Genomic DNA, 17273 nt, shown 5'->3' on the forward strand with positions numbered 1-17273 from the left:
GGCCGTCCTGTCTGGCAGCTAATTCACACGGGGCTGTTTATGACCACTTTTTTTTTTTTCATTTCAGGCTTTTGAAATTTGGATCATGGTCAATTGACAAGACAAACATTCACTGCAAAATGCCCCTCAAACGAATTTGTATGGGCAGTATATGTTGTGTTGATGAACAACCGAAGCGATCATTTAAGCAATGACAAGTTAAAAAGTTTTGAGCCGCGTAGCGACCGGTTTTCCTAACACAAAAATGCTAATAAGAATACTACAAGGCAATCCGACACAGTCAGTCAGTTAATGCTTTTGCATACACTTGCTTTCCAATAAAAATAGGGCAATTTCTTGGTTGTCTACAAATGGGCACTCTTCGACATACCTGCCTATAAAAGTGCCGAGAAAAGACGTTACGCATTTTTGTTTATTAGCAGGGGGTTTTACTACCAGATCGGTGACCGAACAGCAGCTCAAATACTTGTCCAGAAAACAACCTTTGGCGGAAGAATTATATCGTACTGGCATAACGCAGCTCAGTTTGAGCATGAAGGAAAGAGGCAACAGCGGAGAAGGAAACACAGGCAACAGGATTAGGGCTGTTTCCTTCTTCGCTGCAGGCTCTTTTCTTCATGCTCAAACTGAGCTGTGCTATACCACTACAATATCATAATGCACCAACTCGCCTGATCTGCAGTACTTGGCGGAAGAAGTTGTGACCCCAGCTTCGCACAAAGTGTAGTGGTAGCAAATGGTATTTGCTACCTTCTGAGAATTATTTTTGGTCGTCATAAATTGAATTCAGGGGCATAGTTAAAGCTTCCTGTGCCAGCATTAGCCTACTCTCTCCTGTTTGGTGCATGTTTTAATAAAGTATAGCATGTCAATAAAAAAATTCGTGAGATCCCACGCATTGTGGGAATCTATTTTATGCAATGCAGTCAGCGAGTAGCAGCCTATGCGGCCTTCTTCGCTATGAGCCAAGTGTTACGAGGTCGATCGGTGTTTTATTACAGATCTTCATAATGACATCTCAGTGTCGGCGCCTAAGCGACTAGTTATATTAAATTATTTAATTTGAAAGTCGGTCTCTATCTTTACCGGCTGTCCCAGCTATAGCTTGGACCAAGATTTAAAAGAAAGAGACGTGCTCTAGGAAAGTTCTACCTGTTGTATATAAGCGGTAGTTGTGTGTACATACAACCTGTGTACTTTTTTCATGACTAAGTGCTAATTAATTAATTGGGTTTAATTTGCCAACTATTCTTGCTCGAATCGGTAAAATATTAACTTTACATTGTACCTCACCTCAAATAACCCCAGAATGAAGCATTTATTTTTTTTCTTAAATCTGCCTGGTTGATTTTTCCGAGAAAAAACAAAAGCGCGCAAAACACGCCAAATATGCAATACACGCGCGCTCGAGCGGCGCTAGTCCAGCGCTTCCAAGTGTTCTTTAGTTGATACACGGCTGCATTCATTCATCACCGCATTGTACAAGGCTTCACGCTCAATGATGGACGCGTCAGCAGCATGTTTTGATCTGCGTCCATCAAATAGCGTGAAGCTCTGTAAAATTAACGAACGCTGATATATATATATATATATATATATATATATATATATATATATATATATATATATATATATATATATAGGAAAATGAAAACTCTCCGCCTATGTGATAAGTGACAGTTTCTCCACATTCCACAAACCGCATTCTGTGTCGTTTCTGGCAAGCAGTTGTCTTCTTCGGTGCTTGGCTGCTAATTCTGCAAATCGATGTCAGCTTTCATGGAGCGGAAAAACTATTTGTACATTAGCAGTGACATCAACCTTATTATGTAGTGCAAAATTTCGTGCTAGTGTGGCACAACAGCTATTCCTTTTTGAGCAACATCACTGTTGGAACGGCAGACTAGAGCAATGGAGCGGTACTTCCTAATCGGGCCCTCTGCGACTAACACCTCTGTTTGAGTGATGTGTTGTGTGTGAATCTTTCCAATGTGCTATGTGTCCCGTTGAGTTGTTGCGCTATTCAACTACCGAATAAAAAGGTTGGCATCACGTGCTAATGTGCAAGTAGTTTTTTTTTTCAGCTCGATGCAAGCTGAAATCGATTTGCAGAATCAGCACTCAAGCACCAAAGACGACGACTGCCTGCAAGAAACAACATAGGACACAGTTTCTGGAATGCAGAGAAGCTGTCATTTATCAGATACCTCTTTCATGCGGTAAGCAGTATGCCGGGAAATGGGCCACTGCAGGAATGATAGGTTAAGAGAGCATTTTTAAAAGAGGCGAGCGAATGTTGGGTGAGTTATTGTCTCGACATAGTAAATACCATCGTAAGTAGTGCAGCTAGACAGGACAACCGTGTTCTTCTGTTCCTTTCTGTTGTCCTGTCTAGTTGCGCTACATACAATGGCATTTATAAGAGAGCATTGTAATCTTGTAAACAAATGCAACGATGGATGGCTGGCGTTACAGTGTAGAGCATGTGAGTGGGAACCTTTCTTTCAGAACACAAAGGTTTTATCAGCTAATAGAGTTGAACCAACGAAGTTGATAATAGAAGCTGCAAAAATTGCAATAGGGGGTACCAATTTTGTTTGCACTCCTCGACTGTCCTTCTCGAATAAAGCATTGACTTTCTTGAACATGGAGTAGTTTGCGAGGTGATCAGTATGCCGTATATTTTGCTAAAATAAAGCGGAAAAAGACACATCTCTCTGCATGGCACCTTAGTTAAACTTGAGCGCACCACCCTATTGTCTATAAGTGCCTCGTGTGCAGTAAACCATTCTTTTGAAAGTTAGTGCACACATTGTCCCTCTTTTTTCGGCTTTGTGTTGCTTATGTGCTAAAAATCTTTACCAAGTGGGTTGAGGTCACTTATGAGTACAGAAAATAAGATACTTTGGAAATTTCAACCACAAATACACACAAGCACAACAGCAAAACCCTGTTAACAGTAGAAAACTTGTAACAGCCAAAGGAAAGTGCTGTTGGACAATTGATATTGCCCACACAATGCGCTTAAATTTAGGTATGTTTCAGAATATCGGGTAAGCAAAATCCACGAGTCCCTCCACAACGGTGTGCATCACAATCGTGTCGTGGTTTCGGCAATACTCAGAATTTTATTTTCATCCTGCATGCAAATGGCACAATAAAGTCAGCCAAGCATGTGCGGGCAACAGCTTACCCTATGTCTTTCAGAAATTATGACAAATCAGAACATTTTCGAAGCATATGTTTTGACGCCTTCTGCGATGCCGAAATGGTCTATATACCACCTCCACAATGCATTATAAGTGACACACGCAGTGCCTTTAACAACATTCACGCATCCAAGGGCGAGTTTGTGAAGCATTTGTGCATTTTGAAAACCTTCAGTACCAACGATGATTGCGGTCTGCGTTAGCATGTGCTACCCGTCGGTGGACGAACACGCGGTTTCACTGTCACACGCTTCGCAACATGGGTCGGGTCATTGGCATGCATAACATTATCTTTGAACAGCTGCGTTATATGTACTGAAAAGTGGCTTAATTTCGCTGTCATTATATTGTTCCGAGGCGATCTAGCAGCGTAAATTCGGCTCAAGCGCAGCATCAAATTCGGCGATGTTTTTGCAATTGCGATGGGACATCGATGGTTTTCTTTTATCTTTCCACGGAAAACCCTTTCACACGGCAAGCAAAAGATACCCTTATTTCTGTTGAGTATCTAGAAGGCCACAGTGATGTTCTGGAGCTTCCACACGGAACAAGGGCCGGGCAAACGAGAAGAAAAATGTGTCGCTGCAGTAGATTCACCATTCGCCGCCGGATTCCGTAAACGCGAAACTACAGCGAACCTAACCGCGACAATAGGGAGCATACCATAGCGGTGTTCACAACAAACAGCAAAAATGAGAAAACAAACGAATAAAATACCACTATGAATTTAGTAAAAATGTAAAAGGAATGTCTGACTAATATTATGTTTAAAAAATGAAATAGGTGGCGTCCCGATTTACGCGTAAGTAACAGATTTCTCAAAGTAGTTCTAGTAACAAAAGGCAATGTTTCTAATCACTTTTTGGAATGTCTTTGTTACTGCAACCGCCAGATTCTATTTTCGAAGCCAATTATGTATCATTTCCGGCACGTTTTATACATGACACATTCAAAACAACGTCTCGTTCTCAACTGACAATTTTTTGCTGTGGAGAAATCATTTTTCTCGTGTTCTTGTCAGGATAAATCTCAAAGGCTATGCTTTTGCAATGCAAACGCCAAACCGGATGAAGTGAATGTCAGATGACTTGCAAAGGAAGTTATCGACGCAAGTGGCCACAGGGTTGGTATTATTTTTTTTTTTTTTGTATCAAGGCATCACAATTTATGTCAACAAGCAACGATCGATCTGTGGCGATCGAATGATCATGGGCAATAAAATACAGATGTCAAGTGCGTCGATTTTGCGTCCTAATGCAACTTTTCTTCGCCACTGCGCACGCCATTAAACCGATCAAAATTTACAATCAAGGACGTGCAGCAACCGAAACTGTTTAATTTGCGCTAACAACCATAAATGCTCTAGAAAAAGACGTTTCGTAAACTTTTGGAAAAGACATCTTGTACAAAACGTTTTCTCAACGTTTCCTACAAAACTTCTAGTGGAAAACGTTTATTGAACATTGCACAATATACCAAGACATGTATATACTTTTCTAGTTGTTTCAAGAAGTTTTTTCTACGTTTTGTGTTTCGTGGGTATATAGCATCTGCACTGTCAAAACAGACATGCATCACAGACATTTTTGCAATAAAATAAATTTTGTCTTTTCACTTGCAAATTTCTTAAAGCTGTGTTTCATTTACTACAAATTTCCGGATACAACGAACGGATGGCGCATCACACTCAGGTTGATTATAAACGGTCTCGACCATATTGTGTTCCTGTTCATCGAACAATGTTCCTAGGCCCTCTCTTCAAGAGAGAATCAACTTTAGCTTTTCTTTGTGACTGGTTATGCATAGGTGAGATTATGGAGCCTGTTGTTGTGGCAGTAACAGGAATAGCACATGCCTCGACTTGAGGCACCTGGATGAGTAGGCATTCGTGCTTTTCGCGCTGTCTTTTGTATACGACAGTGTCATTTTCATACTTGTACCACATTTGTTCTTTACGTGCTTTTTACAGCTACTTTCTTTTAGGCCCCTCTACAGCCATGTTACACGCACAATCCGTGTGTCTGACACTCTGACCATAATTGGCACTTGTACCAATTGGCCCCGTTGATCATGTTTGTGAGGCAATGAATTATCAGTCTGAACAGATTGCAATTTCACTTTTCTTTAGTTCTTCAGAGGCATTTGAAACTTGCTGTGACCATGCGCATTGCTGCAGGACCTGCTGGTTGGCCTGGTGTTTGCCTGGGCACTCCTGTTCCCTCTGGCAGCCGTCACAGTGACTGTGGAGGCGTGGCTACTGGCACGGCCATGGGGTGGCCCCCTGTGTGCTGCTCTGTTGCTGCTCGCATATCCGGCACCTCCGCGGTGGACACCCGCACGGGGCGACACGTGCCTCGTGGTGACCACAGTCGCGGGCATATGGGCCGGCGAGGCACTGCTTTCCACGCTGCTTGGTGCTGCTACACCTACACCCGTCAACCGTGGTGTCAGTACCATATCTCTCTAAGAACTGTTTGTTCTTGATTTAGTTACATTTGAAACAATATTTAACGAAGCGATGGCCACGCTCAAATTATTTTGTTAAATCGGAAAGAGAGTGTTTGAGAAAGGGATTTTCTGGTCTTTCAAGATTTGAATTTGTTACATAGTGACATTGAAAAGCTACTGAGGCTCTAACCCACACCTACACTTGTGAAAAGTGCGCTAAGGTGGCCCAGACATAGAGCCTCCCATTTCCGGTCAATGCAGGCCAGATAGATAGTCACGTGAGCCTAACACAGGCTGCCGATATGCAAAGACAGGGAGAACGAATGCAGTGATTGCGCAAGCAGGTCGACCAAGAAAGTTGCAAGGAGACTATGAGTGCCATCTGTCACATAAATTATGAAGTAATGAAAGCAACCGTCGTAATGTTCCTGTGGTAGCATCTGCAGTAGCATTTACAGGGGCAATAAATCATTGCTGATCCTAGTGCCATATGATACGCTAGAACGCTACCGACTGTTGAGTCCATTGCTCTGTGCATGGGTGGGGCATGCAGCCTCGTCAAAATGAAGCTAGAGCTGTGAATAGAGCGGCAAGATGTTTTAACGTGATAGTGTTACAGTGTATGCTTGTAGGAAAACCCATTTGTGTCAAAATTAGATAGAAATCACTGCTTTTACTCATTCGTTTCAGTAAAGACTTCTTTAAACCGAGTTTGGTGCCAAATTAGTTTCGATAATTCAGGTTGATAGCAACATTGAACCCTGTGGGTACCTGCCGGGAAATAGAAATTTCTTCATTAGATTGGGAACTTTGTAAAGTTGTGTTTTATTGAGTTTTATCTGTGTTTCGATACACTAACGCTGGCAACTGAGAGAGGTTGCGTGGCTGACTGGGACTAGTAAGAAAGGAGTGAGTTGTGGTGAGCAATAATAGCACTCACATTTGCGACCCGACTGTTCCGACACTGAAGTGTGGCTACGCACCGAGAACAGCAACAAAGAAATGTGAAAAGTAACCCTCTACTCATTTAAATGCAATATTTCTGTGTGCTGCAAAGCGGTAGATGACGCACGACTTTTTTCTTTTTATATGCCAAGCCTCAATTACCTCTCGAGTTGTCTGGTCATGATGTCTTGCAAAGATGCTGGTTTTGCTAAAATGAGCTTCACAGTCGCACTCCTGGCAATGCGCGGCAGTATGTGATAGGCCATTGCTACGTGTCATGCTCCCTGCATCATGTTGCATCATGCTGCATCATGCTCCCTTATTCTAACATTTACACATCTTCATGTCTGGCCGCATGACAATGGAATACTGTACACAACACCCGTGGCACACTTCAGATCTGTGCTTCATGCCGCAGCCTACCGTCTTCTTTGCTTTTTTCTTCTCTGCTTTTCTGTTTACACATGCACAAAGCTCGCTTGTTGTCTTGGTTTGTCAATCGAACATTGTTGATTCTGCGGTGTCTTACATTGGCACGCCAATTCGGCTAGCAGGTTTGCTGTGTAAAAGGTGCAAATAAGGGCCCTTGGCTTGCACTACGGTGTACTCAGTTCTTTGTTTCCAGACACCCCACAAGGCCTTCAGGCGCAGGATGCAAGACTAAAAAGTTTCTTCAGTTTCTGTCATGTGCCCATTTTCTTGCCTAACTTGGCCTAGAAGGATTGATTGTTGGGCGAGTTGGTAATTCATGATGAATGCAAATAGCGCGAAAAAACGTCAGACTAGACAAAGAAGGCTACGGCACAGTTGTTAGTATGCGCTTGTGCCGTAGCCTTCTTCGTCTAGTCTTACGTTTTTTCGTGCTATTTGCATTCATTTAACTTGGCCGTAACATTCTGTGTTGACCTGAGGTGGTCCATTCATTTGTGTTGTCTTTTGGTTTAGTGCCACTGTTGTGTAAAGAGTGTGTGGCCTTGTTTTCAGGCTGGGGCCCTGTACGCAGTCGAGTGTCCCTCTCTAGTGGGACTCGCATTTATTGTGGCACGGACGGCGGTGGGTCTCTTGGCAAGTGTTCTCGTCCGAACTGCTGTGAAAGCTGTGGTGAGTGCCATTTCTTCTCTAAAATCTATTAATGCCAAACATAGTCCCACAATTAAAGCTACAGTAGACCCTAAGTAAATTAAAATCACTTAAATAGAACCAGTGCCTCTAATACAACTCTAAATAACTGCCATTTAACGAGACTCTACTGTCCTTGTGTGGTACAGAAGGAGAAATGGTAGTGTTGCTGCGACTTATGAGGAGGCCGACACTCTCATCACACTGCTTTCACCATGGTGATTGTGACTGGGGGCCATGCTGAGGCGAGGAATTCTCCAGAATGGGGGATGAGGGCATCCAAGAGCATCAGCGTGTGACTGCATGTTAATTTACCTGTTGCAAGCAGTCAAAACACGATGGATGTTCAGGACAAGATGGAGGCTTGAAGAAATGAAAAAAAAAAAGAAGTTCTTGAACAGAGGAGCCAATGTTTTGACAAGTGGAGTTGCCTTCTTCAATGCCTTGACAAAGGCAGTTTGCTGACATGTTGCCTACTTGCTTTCTTCATCATTGCCTGCTTAAATTTTCTCGAGCAACTGTCGTGATGAAGGAAAGTCAAGGCAACGACACACTGTAGGGATCTTTTCAAAGTCCCTAGACAAAAGAATTGAATGGCCCTGGCCCAGCCAGCCACAGGGACTGTGCTTTTTACCACACTCTGCCCGGGATGTCACACATTCGATCCTGCCCACAGTGCAGCAACAAAGAAAGAAGGGTTTTTACAAAACTGTTTTCTCCTTGACATCACAAGTCTAGGTTCAGGGGCTGATGCAATAACACACTGCCGACCAAGACAGCGCTGGTGCATGGTGATTTCTCTGGGAAGGAGTGTTCCAGGAAGTGGAGGCCTGTGTGCTCACCTGAGGCCAACAAAGAATGCCATTGCCGTTTGGAAGCTGAACTAGTCACAAATGTCTCCTGAAATGTGAGATGCAACAGCATGCATAATGAATTTGGTTTGTCGAATGAGAGTTGAGAACGGCCCCTGTTTTATTGGAAGCATAACAATGTTGAGGCAGAATCTTGTTTTTCTATTTGTTCATGGGGGCTCAAGAGTGATAACCTCGTAAGCACCATTCCAAGACTAAACCACTGGACCTTTTTTTATAATACTCATCTTGTTCACATGTGGGTTGTTCCGCGCTCGTGCTCTAATTACGGCAACACTGTCTGAAAATATTGTATGTGGCCCTGCCCTTTATGGTGGTAATGAACTTGCACGTGATATAGCAGGGTCCTTTAATACTTTTCGTCATGGAACTCCCGCCGAAGTTTCATATAGGAACAAAAGCTGTCGCTGCGGGTATAAGGATCGGCGGCGCTTGGAAGTGCAGTTGCGCGTTCACGTGGATGTTTCCCATGAAAGACATTTCACCCACATTTTTTTCAGTGTTAAAATATAAGACGGTGGCGCAAAAAGGGACAAGGACGAAACGGGAAGAAGAGACGTATACAAGCGCACACTACCAACTGGTTTATTCTCGAAAAGGCACTCAATATATATGCCATTACGCACATGCGCAGACGGCCGAAATCAAAAGCGATCTTGCAAAAAAAACAAGCTCACTGCTGTGCAGGACAATAGAAGGAATGCTGACACACCTACTCCCGCACAGTTTAAGGAAATAGGCCTCAGCCAGTTCTCTTGCAACTGCGTCACAACTTCGCTTTAAGATTTTCCTGGATGAAAACAGGGGCACACATGCACAAGGTTTACAATGAAATGGCAGATGCGAGCCCGTACCATTTTTTATAGACAGCTCATGTTCCTGTAACCGAACATTAATGCATCGGCCTGTTTGGCCGATGTATACATTGCCACAGCCCAAAGGAATCAAATACACCGCACCGACACAATACTCCCCAAAAGGATGCCCATGATTAATATCGCAGCAACGTTTCGTATCACCAGGTTTCATTACTCGCCTACAAACGCTGGACAATTTGCATGGCACCGAGAAGACCACAGGAACATTGAACCTTGTAGCAACCTTCTTAAAGGGCCTCTCACCAGGTGACATAACGAATTTTAGTTAGACATTGGAAGTTGTTGTGAGCCCAGTAAGGAGCATTATGCCACAAGAATTTTTCTAATCGGTCCGTTAGAAGCTGAGAAAAACAATAATTTGTAGCGGCGTGAAACCATGATGCGAGGAGGCGAGCTGCAAACCCTTGCCGCTCGCCTCGTGTAGCCTTCGCAAGCCAAATCCCTTCCCTGCCCTCTTCGGCACGTGAGCAGGGGGATCACATGACACATACGCATGAACACGTCATGCGCACAAAATATCACGAGTGCGTGACGTGTACGAACCAGCCCAAGCCCCCGAGACGCGAGCGGTGTTGTGGCGGCGTTCTTTGTGCTTCATCTCTGCAAGTTATGCCGAATGCGCCCTCGCCGATCACTTGGTTTTCAAGCTATTACTGAGCACGAAAGCTGCGACATTTGTACGATGCGAGACTAGCGGTGTGCCGCATGAACATCTAGTTAGACGCGGGAGGATAAATGAGCGTAATGAGCGCTGGAATGCGGTAGAAAATTAGTTTCATTGTAAAAGGTGGCGTCTACACGACGTGCAATGCGTGAGAACACGAACGCGTGTGAAACGGAAGTAGATTAGTCTCGAATCTCACTGCGAATCGCAGTAAAAATTAAGAAAGAAAACGCACACATTCCATTTGTGTGTTTTATTATTGCTCTCTAGTTTTATTCACCCATTCAAGCAACAAATTACAGAAACTATACGTCGTGTCAAATAATTATCGCAGTGTCACGTGCTACTGTTGGCGACGTCAGACCACAGTCTACGTAGAGGAGCGACGTCACAGCACTACGTAAGGCCATTCCACCATCTACGTCATCCCCTCATTCTCTGGGCGCGTGGCCGCGAGAAGAAGGGCAAGCAGCCTTCAGCTTGAAATTTGACCCATTTACGCGGGACGTAGTGTTGCAAATTTTGGCAGACGTAATCGTGAACGCCCAGTGGATGCATTGCGCTCATCAGCTCAAAATTGTCAAACCTGGTGAGGGGCCCTTTAAGATTATGAGCGACTTTATGAGTGTACGGGATGACTACAGGTCTCGTTTTTTTCTCTTGGCATTCTAAGGCAGGACTCTGAGTCTTGCCTTTCATCTTCTTTAACATTGCTTCTACTACAGAAGTAACCATAGTCCGGGGAAACCCCGCAGCTGAGAGGTGCGAAATTTGTAGGTCAAAGCTCTCCTTCATGGTATGCATACACGACTTCTTAAGCGCTGAATCTAAACACGCAGAAGCAATAGCTCTTTTCACTGTTTTGGAATGGGCAGAATCAAAAGGTAAAAATTCTTTTCGCACACGTGGTCTGTACATCCAACAGACGTGTTTGTCGCAAACATTTAAAAAGGTGTTTAAAAATTGAAGCCCGTTATCAACCAGCATCTCAAAAGTGAAAGTAAGCCCATTCCTACCGTTGATAAACGCATCTAAAACCACAGACACACGCTGTTGCAACGCTACCCCCTGCTCTTTACCCAAGATAATAAAAAAATCGTCAACATATCTAAAAGTACGTAAAACATTGACCCCCTGCATTGCCCTATCCAAACCTTCATCAACTTCATAGTAAAAAACAGCGCGAAAACACAAGGATGAGACTGATGAAACGGGACCAGCGCTGACTACCAACAAATGCGTTTATTTTTGCGGTGCAAATATATATGCTTTTTGAACATTGAAAGGATGGTTTATTCAACGGATAGTTATTCAATTGCGATTTCTCGACCTTACGTTGCACCTCGGTGCATTGCACACGTGCTGGAAGTATGCACCCCGCTCAGAGAAGGGCCTTCTTCCATTCACGTCACACCATTCCAAGCTCGTCAAGCGTGCCATTGCACTGTCTGCAATGAAAGACGCCCTAATTAGGTCCTGCTCCCATCAAGTTGCAACAAGCTTCTCTCAACAAGTCCAGCGATTGACGACGCCAGGCTTTCCTGAACAGATTCTATCTGGTTTAGCGGAAGTAATCTTAAGAGATCTGCGGCGAGGTTCGACTACACCACAGCAATTTGACCAAGGAGCGAAATTTGCGGTGATACCCTATCTACATGGAGTGTCCCACCGCATCAAAAAAGCTGCTGCACGCACCAGTGTCAACGTCGTTTATTCGGCACCTTTGAAACTCGGTTCACTGTGCAGGAGAGTGAATAACTCGAGCCCTGCAAGCCAGGCGTGCAAGAAGAAGCATGTCACCTGCTTTGTCCCGTGCATTGTGGGTGTTATCTACGAGGTTCCCACATCCTGCGGCAGCAACTACATTGGTCAGACTAGCCGCTGTGTGAACGATCGCCTTCGTGAGCATTCCAACAACATTAGAACGAAAACAGGTAGCAATCTAGCAATACATTGTGCCATGTGTGGATGCACCCCAATCCGCCGGTACAGTGATAATCGCGCCCGCGAAATATATGAAGCCTTCGCTATCCATGAGGCAGGTCACTCCTGTATCAGCGCCCCTTCTATCGCACTAACTGACAAAGAGATTAACTATGTTCGCAGTTGAGCGTTCCACGGTTCGTTGACAAGCCCAGCAGGTGCGCATGTCATCATCATCATCATCATTTATTATCCCTTAAGGGCCCCTGATGGGGCATTACATAAGGGGGGGGAAGTAGCGAAATATACATACAAGGTCACAATTGCAAAGAAAACGAAAAAGAGGCAGGTTAGCTCTGTACACTGCTACAAAACCGGAAGTTGAAACAAACAAAAAGACACATGCTAAGTGTTGCTGCATGTGTTCAAAAAAGTATTTGCGTTGTGGTTTCACAAGCACAAAAAAAGCACAAAAATAATAATAATAAACATCATATTAAGTGTTTACAATATGATCGGTGAACTGGTTTTGAAAGAAAAGTCGTTATACATTCTTACGGAGCCTCAGACCATGAAATCGTATCACTTTGCAGGCACATTATTAAGGAAAAGAATGAAAATGAAGAGGTACAGGGAAAAATAGTTGTACACTAGGAATAAGGAGCAGCTCGAAGAGAGGTTCCAGTTTCATGTTTCAGTTGGTGAAGAAGTCATCTGCTTTATTTTGACAAGTGAGCTAATACCAACTGCCTAAATTTTGAACTGTCACGCTGATGGACGATTGAATCAGGAAGCGAGTTCCACTCTTCTATGGCCAAGGGTAAGAAAGACTTATTAAATGCGGTTGTAGAGCCAGTTATACGCTGCACACTCATGGAATTAAAAAGTCGACGTGATGTTCGCAAAGGTGGTATCAAAATCGATGTTCAAGTGTCCGGGTGATTATGATACAGGTTATGAAACAGTGCTAGACGCAGCGTTTTTCTTCGTTGGGGCTAAGGAGTCGAGACCGAGGGATGATTTGATGGCACTAACGCTGACCCAATTACTATATTCAGAACTGATGAAACGGGCGGCCCTATTCTGGGCGCTTTCTAATAATTCAATCAAGTAATTTTGATGTGGGCTCCATATAGCGCTGGCATATTCGAGTTTAGGTCTGACATATACCTCATAAGCAAGTTTTCTAATGGAACTCGGAGGTAAAGAAAGAGAGCGTTTAATGAAACCTAGTGTTTTCGATGTATCTGCTACTAATTTTGTGATGTGTTCGGACCAGTTGAGCTTGTCAGTGATAAGGACACCTAGATAACGGTACGAATTGACGCATGAAAGGGTAGTAGAATGTAAAGTGTATGAATAATCTAGGGTGGAATGCTTTCGCGACACTTGCATGCTTTTGCATTTTGATACATTGAGTTTCATAAGCCATTGGGCGCACCAAGATTCTATTAGTATATCTAGGTCTCTCTGCAGCAACTTCTGGTCAGTGGTCGAGGTTATGCGGCGATAAAGAAGGCAGTCGTCTGCAAATAGGCGAATCGTGGATGAAATACCAGTAGGAAGGTCGTTAATGAAGACTAAAAATAAAAGTGGTCCGATGACAGAGCCTTGAGGTACGCCTGAAAAAACTTGAGATAAATTGGAGCGGTGGTTGCCAATAACAGTAAACTGAGTGCGGTCTGAAAGGAAAGAAGAAATCCAGGACAGTATTAAAGGATCTAAGGATAGGGAGGAAAGTTTAACCATCATACGTTGATGTGGGACCCGGTCAAAGGCTTTAGAAAAATCTAAGTAGATAATATCAGTCTGGAATAACGAATCTAAGTTGAAGTTAAGGTCAGTGGTGAATTCGTAAAGCTGGGTGTCGCAAGAAAATCCAGGGCGGAAACCATGTTGGTTAGAAAAGAAGAAAGAATTTTTGTCCAGGTGAAAAGCGACTTGAGAATAAATGATATGTTCTAGCATTTTACAGGCAATACACGTTAATGAGATTGGTCAGTAGTTCGATGGATCAGTACGATCGCCGGCTTTAAAGACTGGCACGACCTTGCTTAATTTCCAATCATCTGGAATTGAAGAAGTGCATACTGAATGACTGAAAATAATTTGTAATATCTGGCATGAGATGTCCCTAGTACCTTTAAGAATCTTTGTAGTTATGTCGTCAGGCCCGGGAGCACTGGATGGCTTCAAGTCATTGATAAGTTTAGCTATGCCTTCAGCTGATATGACAATAGGAGGCATCTGATTTAAATTAAGGTTAGGAAAGTGGGGTATGTTATGTGCCGGCTTGCGAGTAAAGACAGAGGTAAAGAAGTCATTCATGACATCAACACAACGATCAGGAGGAATGTTTGTGCCATCTTGGTCATGCAAACTGATGTTTTGTGAAGAGTTGTTGCTCGGTAACATGATCTTCCAGAATTTTTTTGGGTTATTTCTAATGATATTTTGCAAGTCTGTATGGAAGAATTTCTTCTTAGAGCGCCTTAAAAGATTTGTATAAGCACGAAGACAATCGGAGTACTTCACCCATTTGAATTGGCAGTCTGAGTTTCTGGCGGCCCGGAAAAGACGCTTTTTCTTATTTAGTAGCCGTCGTAGGGCATTCGAAAACCAGTGCTTATCAGCATCACCACGAATACAGATAAGTGGAACATATGAATCTATAAGCGACAGTATTTTTCCCTTGTAAAGCAACCAGTTAGTGTTAACTGTTCGAGCATGAGCACTTAGTCTGAATTGATGAAGAAATTCTTCCAGGTCGTGGTTAATTTTTTCACACCATGTGCTAGGAGAATCCTCTCCTTTCCCTCCATCCTTTCCCTGTTCAAAAAGCGTATATATTTGCACCGCAAAAATAAACGCATTTGTTGGTAGTCAGCGCTGGTCCCATTTCATCTGTCTTGTCCTTGTGTTTTCACGCTGTTTTTTACTATGAATGTGTACCAACAAGCTCAAGTTTGCACGCTTCTCAACTTCATCAACTTCTGCCAAAAATATTTTGCTTAGCACCGGTGCTACACAAGACCCGATGCAGATTCCTCGCTTCTGCAACAAAAACTGATCCTCAAAAGAAACAACCGTGGCACCAAGATAAAACTCGAGTAAACCTAAGAAGTTATCAACGCTAATGCCACACCGATTCTCAAAAGCCAAAACCCCATTCTTTTCAATGCACACCCGTACTGCCCTGAAAAGCTCTTGGTGGGGAATGGAATAGAATAGATCTTCCACATCTATGGAGAATACATCGCCTATTGACTGGTTATCCTTCAGAAATTCAATTATTTCAGTCGAGTTCTTTACGCGGAATGGATCATCCAGTTCTAAGGGCTCAAGGTGCCTCTGAAGCTACCGGCTAAGATTCAGTTGCCAAGCACCATTCTCACTGAAAATGCACTTGAAGGGAACACGAGGCTTATGTGCCTTGGCCGTAAAAATTACCAAGAGGCACTTCCCTTTAGTCACTGATACCCTTAGCAAGCTTATTCAACCCAAGATCTTTGCACAAAGAAATCGCCTTTGATTTTAACCTGAGTGTAGCTTTCTTCACTTCAGTGAAGTTCTTGTCCAAGGCCTGGGCGGCTTTCGCACCAAAAGTCTCGGACGTCATGACCACAAAACCACCCTGCTTGTCGGACACCAGCAGGCGAAGGTCCCGTTCTTTGAGATAGTTCTCGACGCTTTTCATGGTGTCCTTCCTCGGGTGCACCTTTGGAGCCGACCTTGTGAGACAGTCCACACCATCCAAAAGGCATATTTGCTGATCCTCCGACTGTGCTTTCCTTGACACACGACGATTAAGTGACAGAAGCTCATGCGCAGGTATCCTGGGCTGCACACTAAACTTCGGCCCTTTCTTGAGGCCATCGGCAACTTCCTCCGGTACCTGTAGGTCGTCAAGCACATCCAGGTTACCCACACCACGCCGAGACTTGGCGTGCCTGGGCAGCTGAAGGAGTAGCCTTTGACACGGGAATTCCATATTCTGCGCCGTCTGTTTCTTGATAGAACGGTACCTTAGCTCCTCCACCACGCTGGAATGCATAGCATAGCACATCACGCGCATCCGGTCGTGCAGTAGACGCACTTGGCGCCATAACTCTGAATGCAGTATCTTCAGGAGGCATCTCACATGTCCCACAGATGGCATCATGCACCCAAAAAGCGCACACACCTCACCAGGCACAAGGCCATTCCTCAGGCAGAAGGCGATCGCCCTCGCGCGGCACGACGAGAAGGAAATTTGACTGCTTAGGACATTCAGGTCTGGAGGGGACGTTGACATAGGACTAAAAGGGCCCACTGTGCAAGAAAGATAGTCCAATAAAATTTGTTGCTGGGCTAGTTGGTGCATAGTTAAAATATAAGACGGTGGCGCAAAAAGGGACAAGGACGAAACAGGAAGAAGACACGTATACAAGCGCACACTACCAACTGGTTTATTCTCGAAAAGACAATATATTTGCCATTACGCACATGCATTAATATTTTTGACCGCCAACCTATGTGGAGAGAGGTGGCTCATGGAAAGAGGTGACGCCAGACGAACTGGTGTTCATTGGACTTCTGGTTTATACAGACGTTGTTCACACCCAGGGCATCCACCTATATTAGAACACGAGCAGGCTTTTCTCATCAAAAAACTAAAAATTTTGTGCTAGAAGTCCATAAGTGCACTTGTGTTTCATGAAAACCATAAAATGCTTCACCGCATGGCACGAGTAATGAAGCAGTACCTCGTTTCATATTTTTTTGTGTATGTTAATAGCAGCATTGTGTAGAGCATTTAACATTTTTTATACTATTCCTGGGTCATTTATCTCCCAAAATGTATATTCTGAATTTTCTTTGTTTTGAATGTTTTTGTATATATACAAAAAACGTCAAGAGGTGGAAGATGGAAGCTTGCGATGAAAAAATCCGTAAACAGGGGGTGGGTGCTGGAGCCCACGTTTCGACAAGTGGACTTGTTTTCTTCAAGGCTGGAACTGATTTGCTTAGCTATCGGGTGTATATGCTTCATGCCCTCTCCAGAGTGGCGGGGGGGGGGGGGGGGGGGGGGGGGGGGGGGGGAAGAGGCTGCCGTGACGAATTGTGCAAGTCATAAGGAAGGCGGAAAAAAAGAAGAAAAAGTAATAGTAGGTTCCCTTCTTCTAGGAATTTCGAACCTACTATTGTTAAAATGCCACGTGCTTCCACTGACAAT

General features: G+C 43.9%; 1 protein-coding gene across 3 annotated transcripts in view; it reads left to right on the forward strand.

The window, feature by feature from the left end:
• Positions 1 to 17273, forward strand: part of LOC119402458 (sphingosine-1-phosphate phosphatase 2) — a 129884-nt gene that overhangs the window by 81712 nt on the left and 30899 nt on the right. For all 3 annotated transcript variants that reach the window (XM_037669612.2, XM_037669613.2, XM_049418652.1), the window contains 2 exons: positions 5386 to 5655; positions 7587 to 7703. In XM_037669612.2, coding sequence (XP_037525540.1) covers positions 5386 to 5655; positions 7587 to 7703 — 387 coding nt within the window. The remainder of the gene's footprint in view (positions 1 to 5385; positions 5656 to 7586; positions 7704 to 17273) is intronic.

Source organism: Rhipicephalus sanguineus, chromosome 8 (genome assembly GCF_013339695.2).
Source record: "Rhipicephalus sanguineus isolate Rsan-2018 chromosome 8, BIME_Rsan_1.4, whole genome shotgun sequence".
In the NCBI taxonomy this organism is placed as follows: Eukaryota; Metazoa; Arthropoda; class Arachnida; order Ixodida; family Ixodidae; genus Rhipicephalus; species Rhipicephalus sanguineus.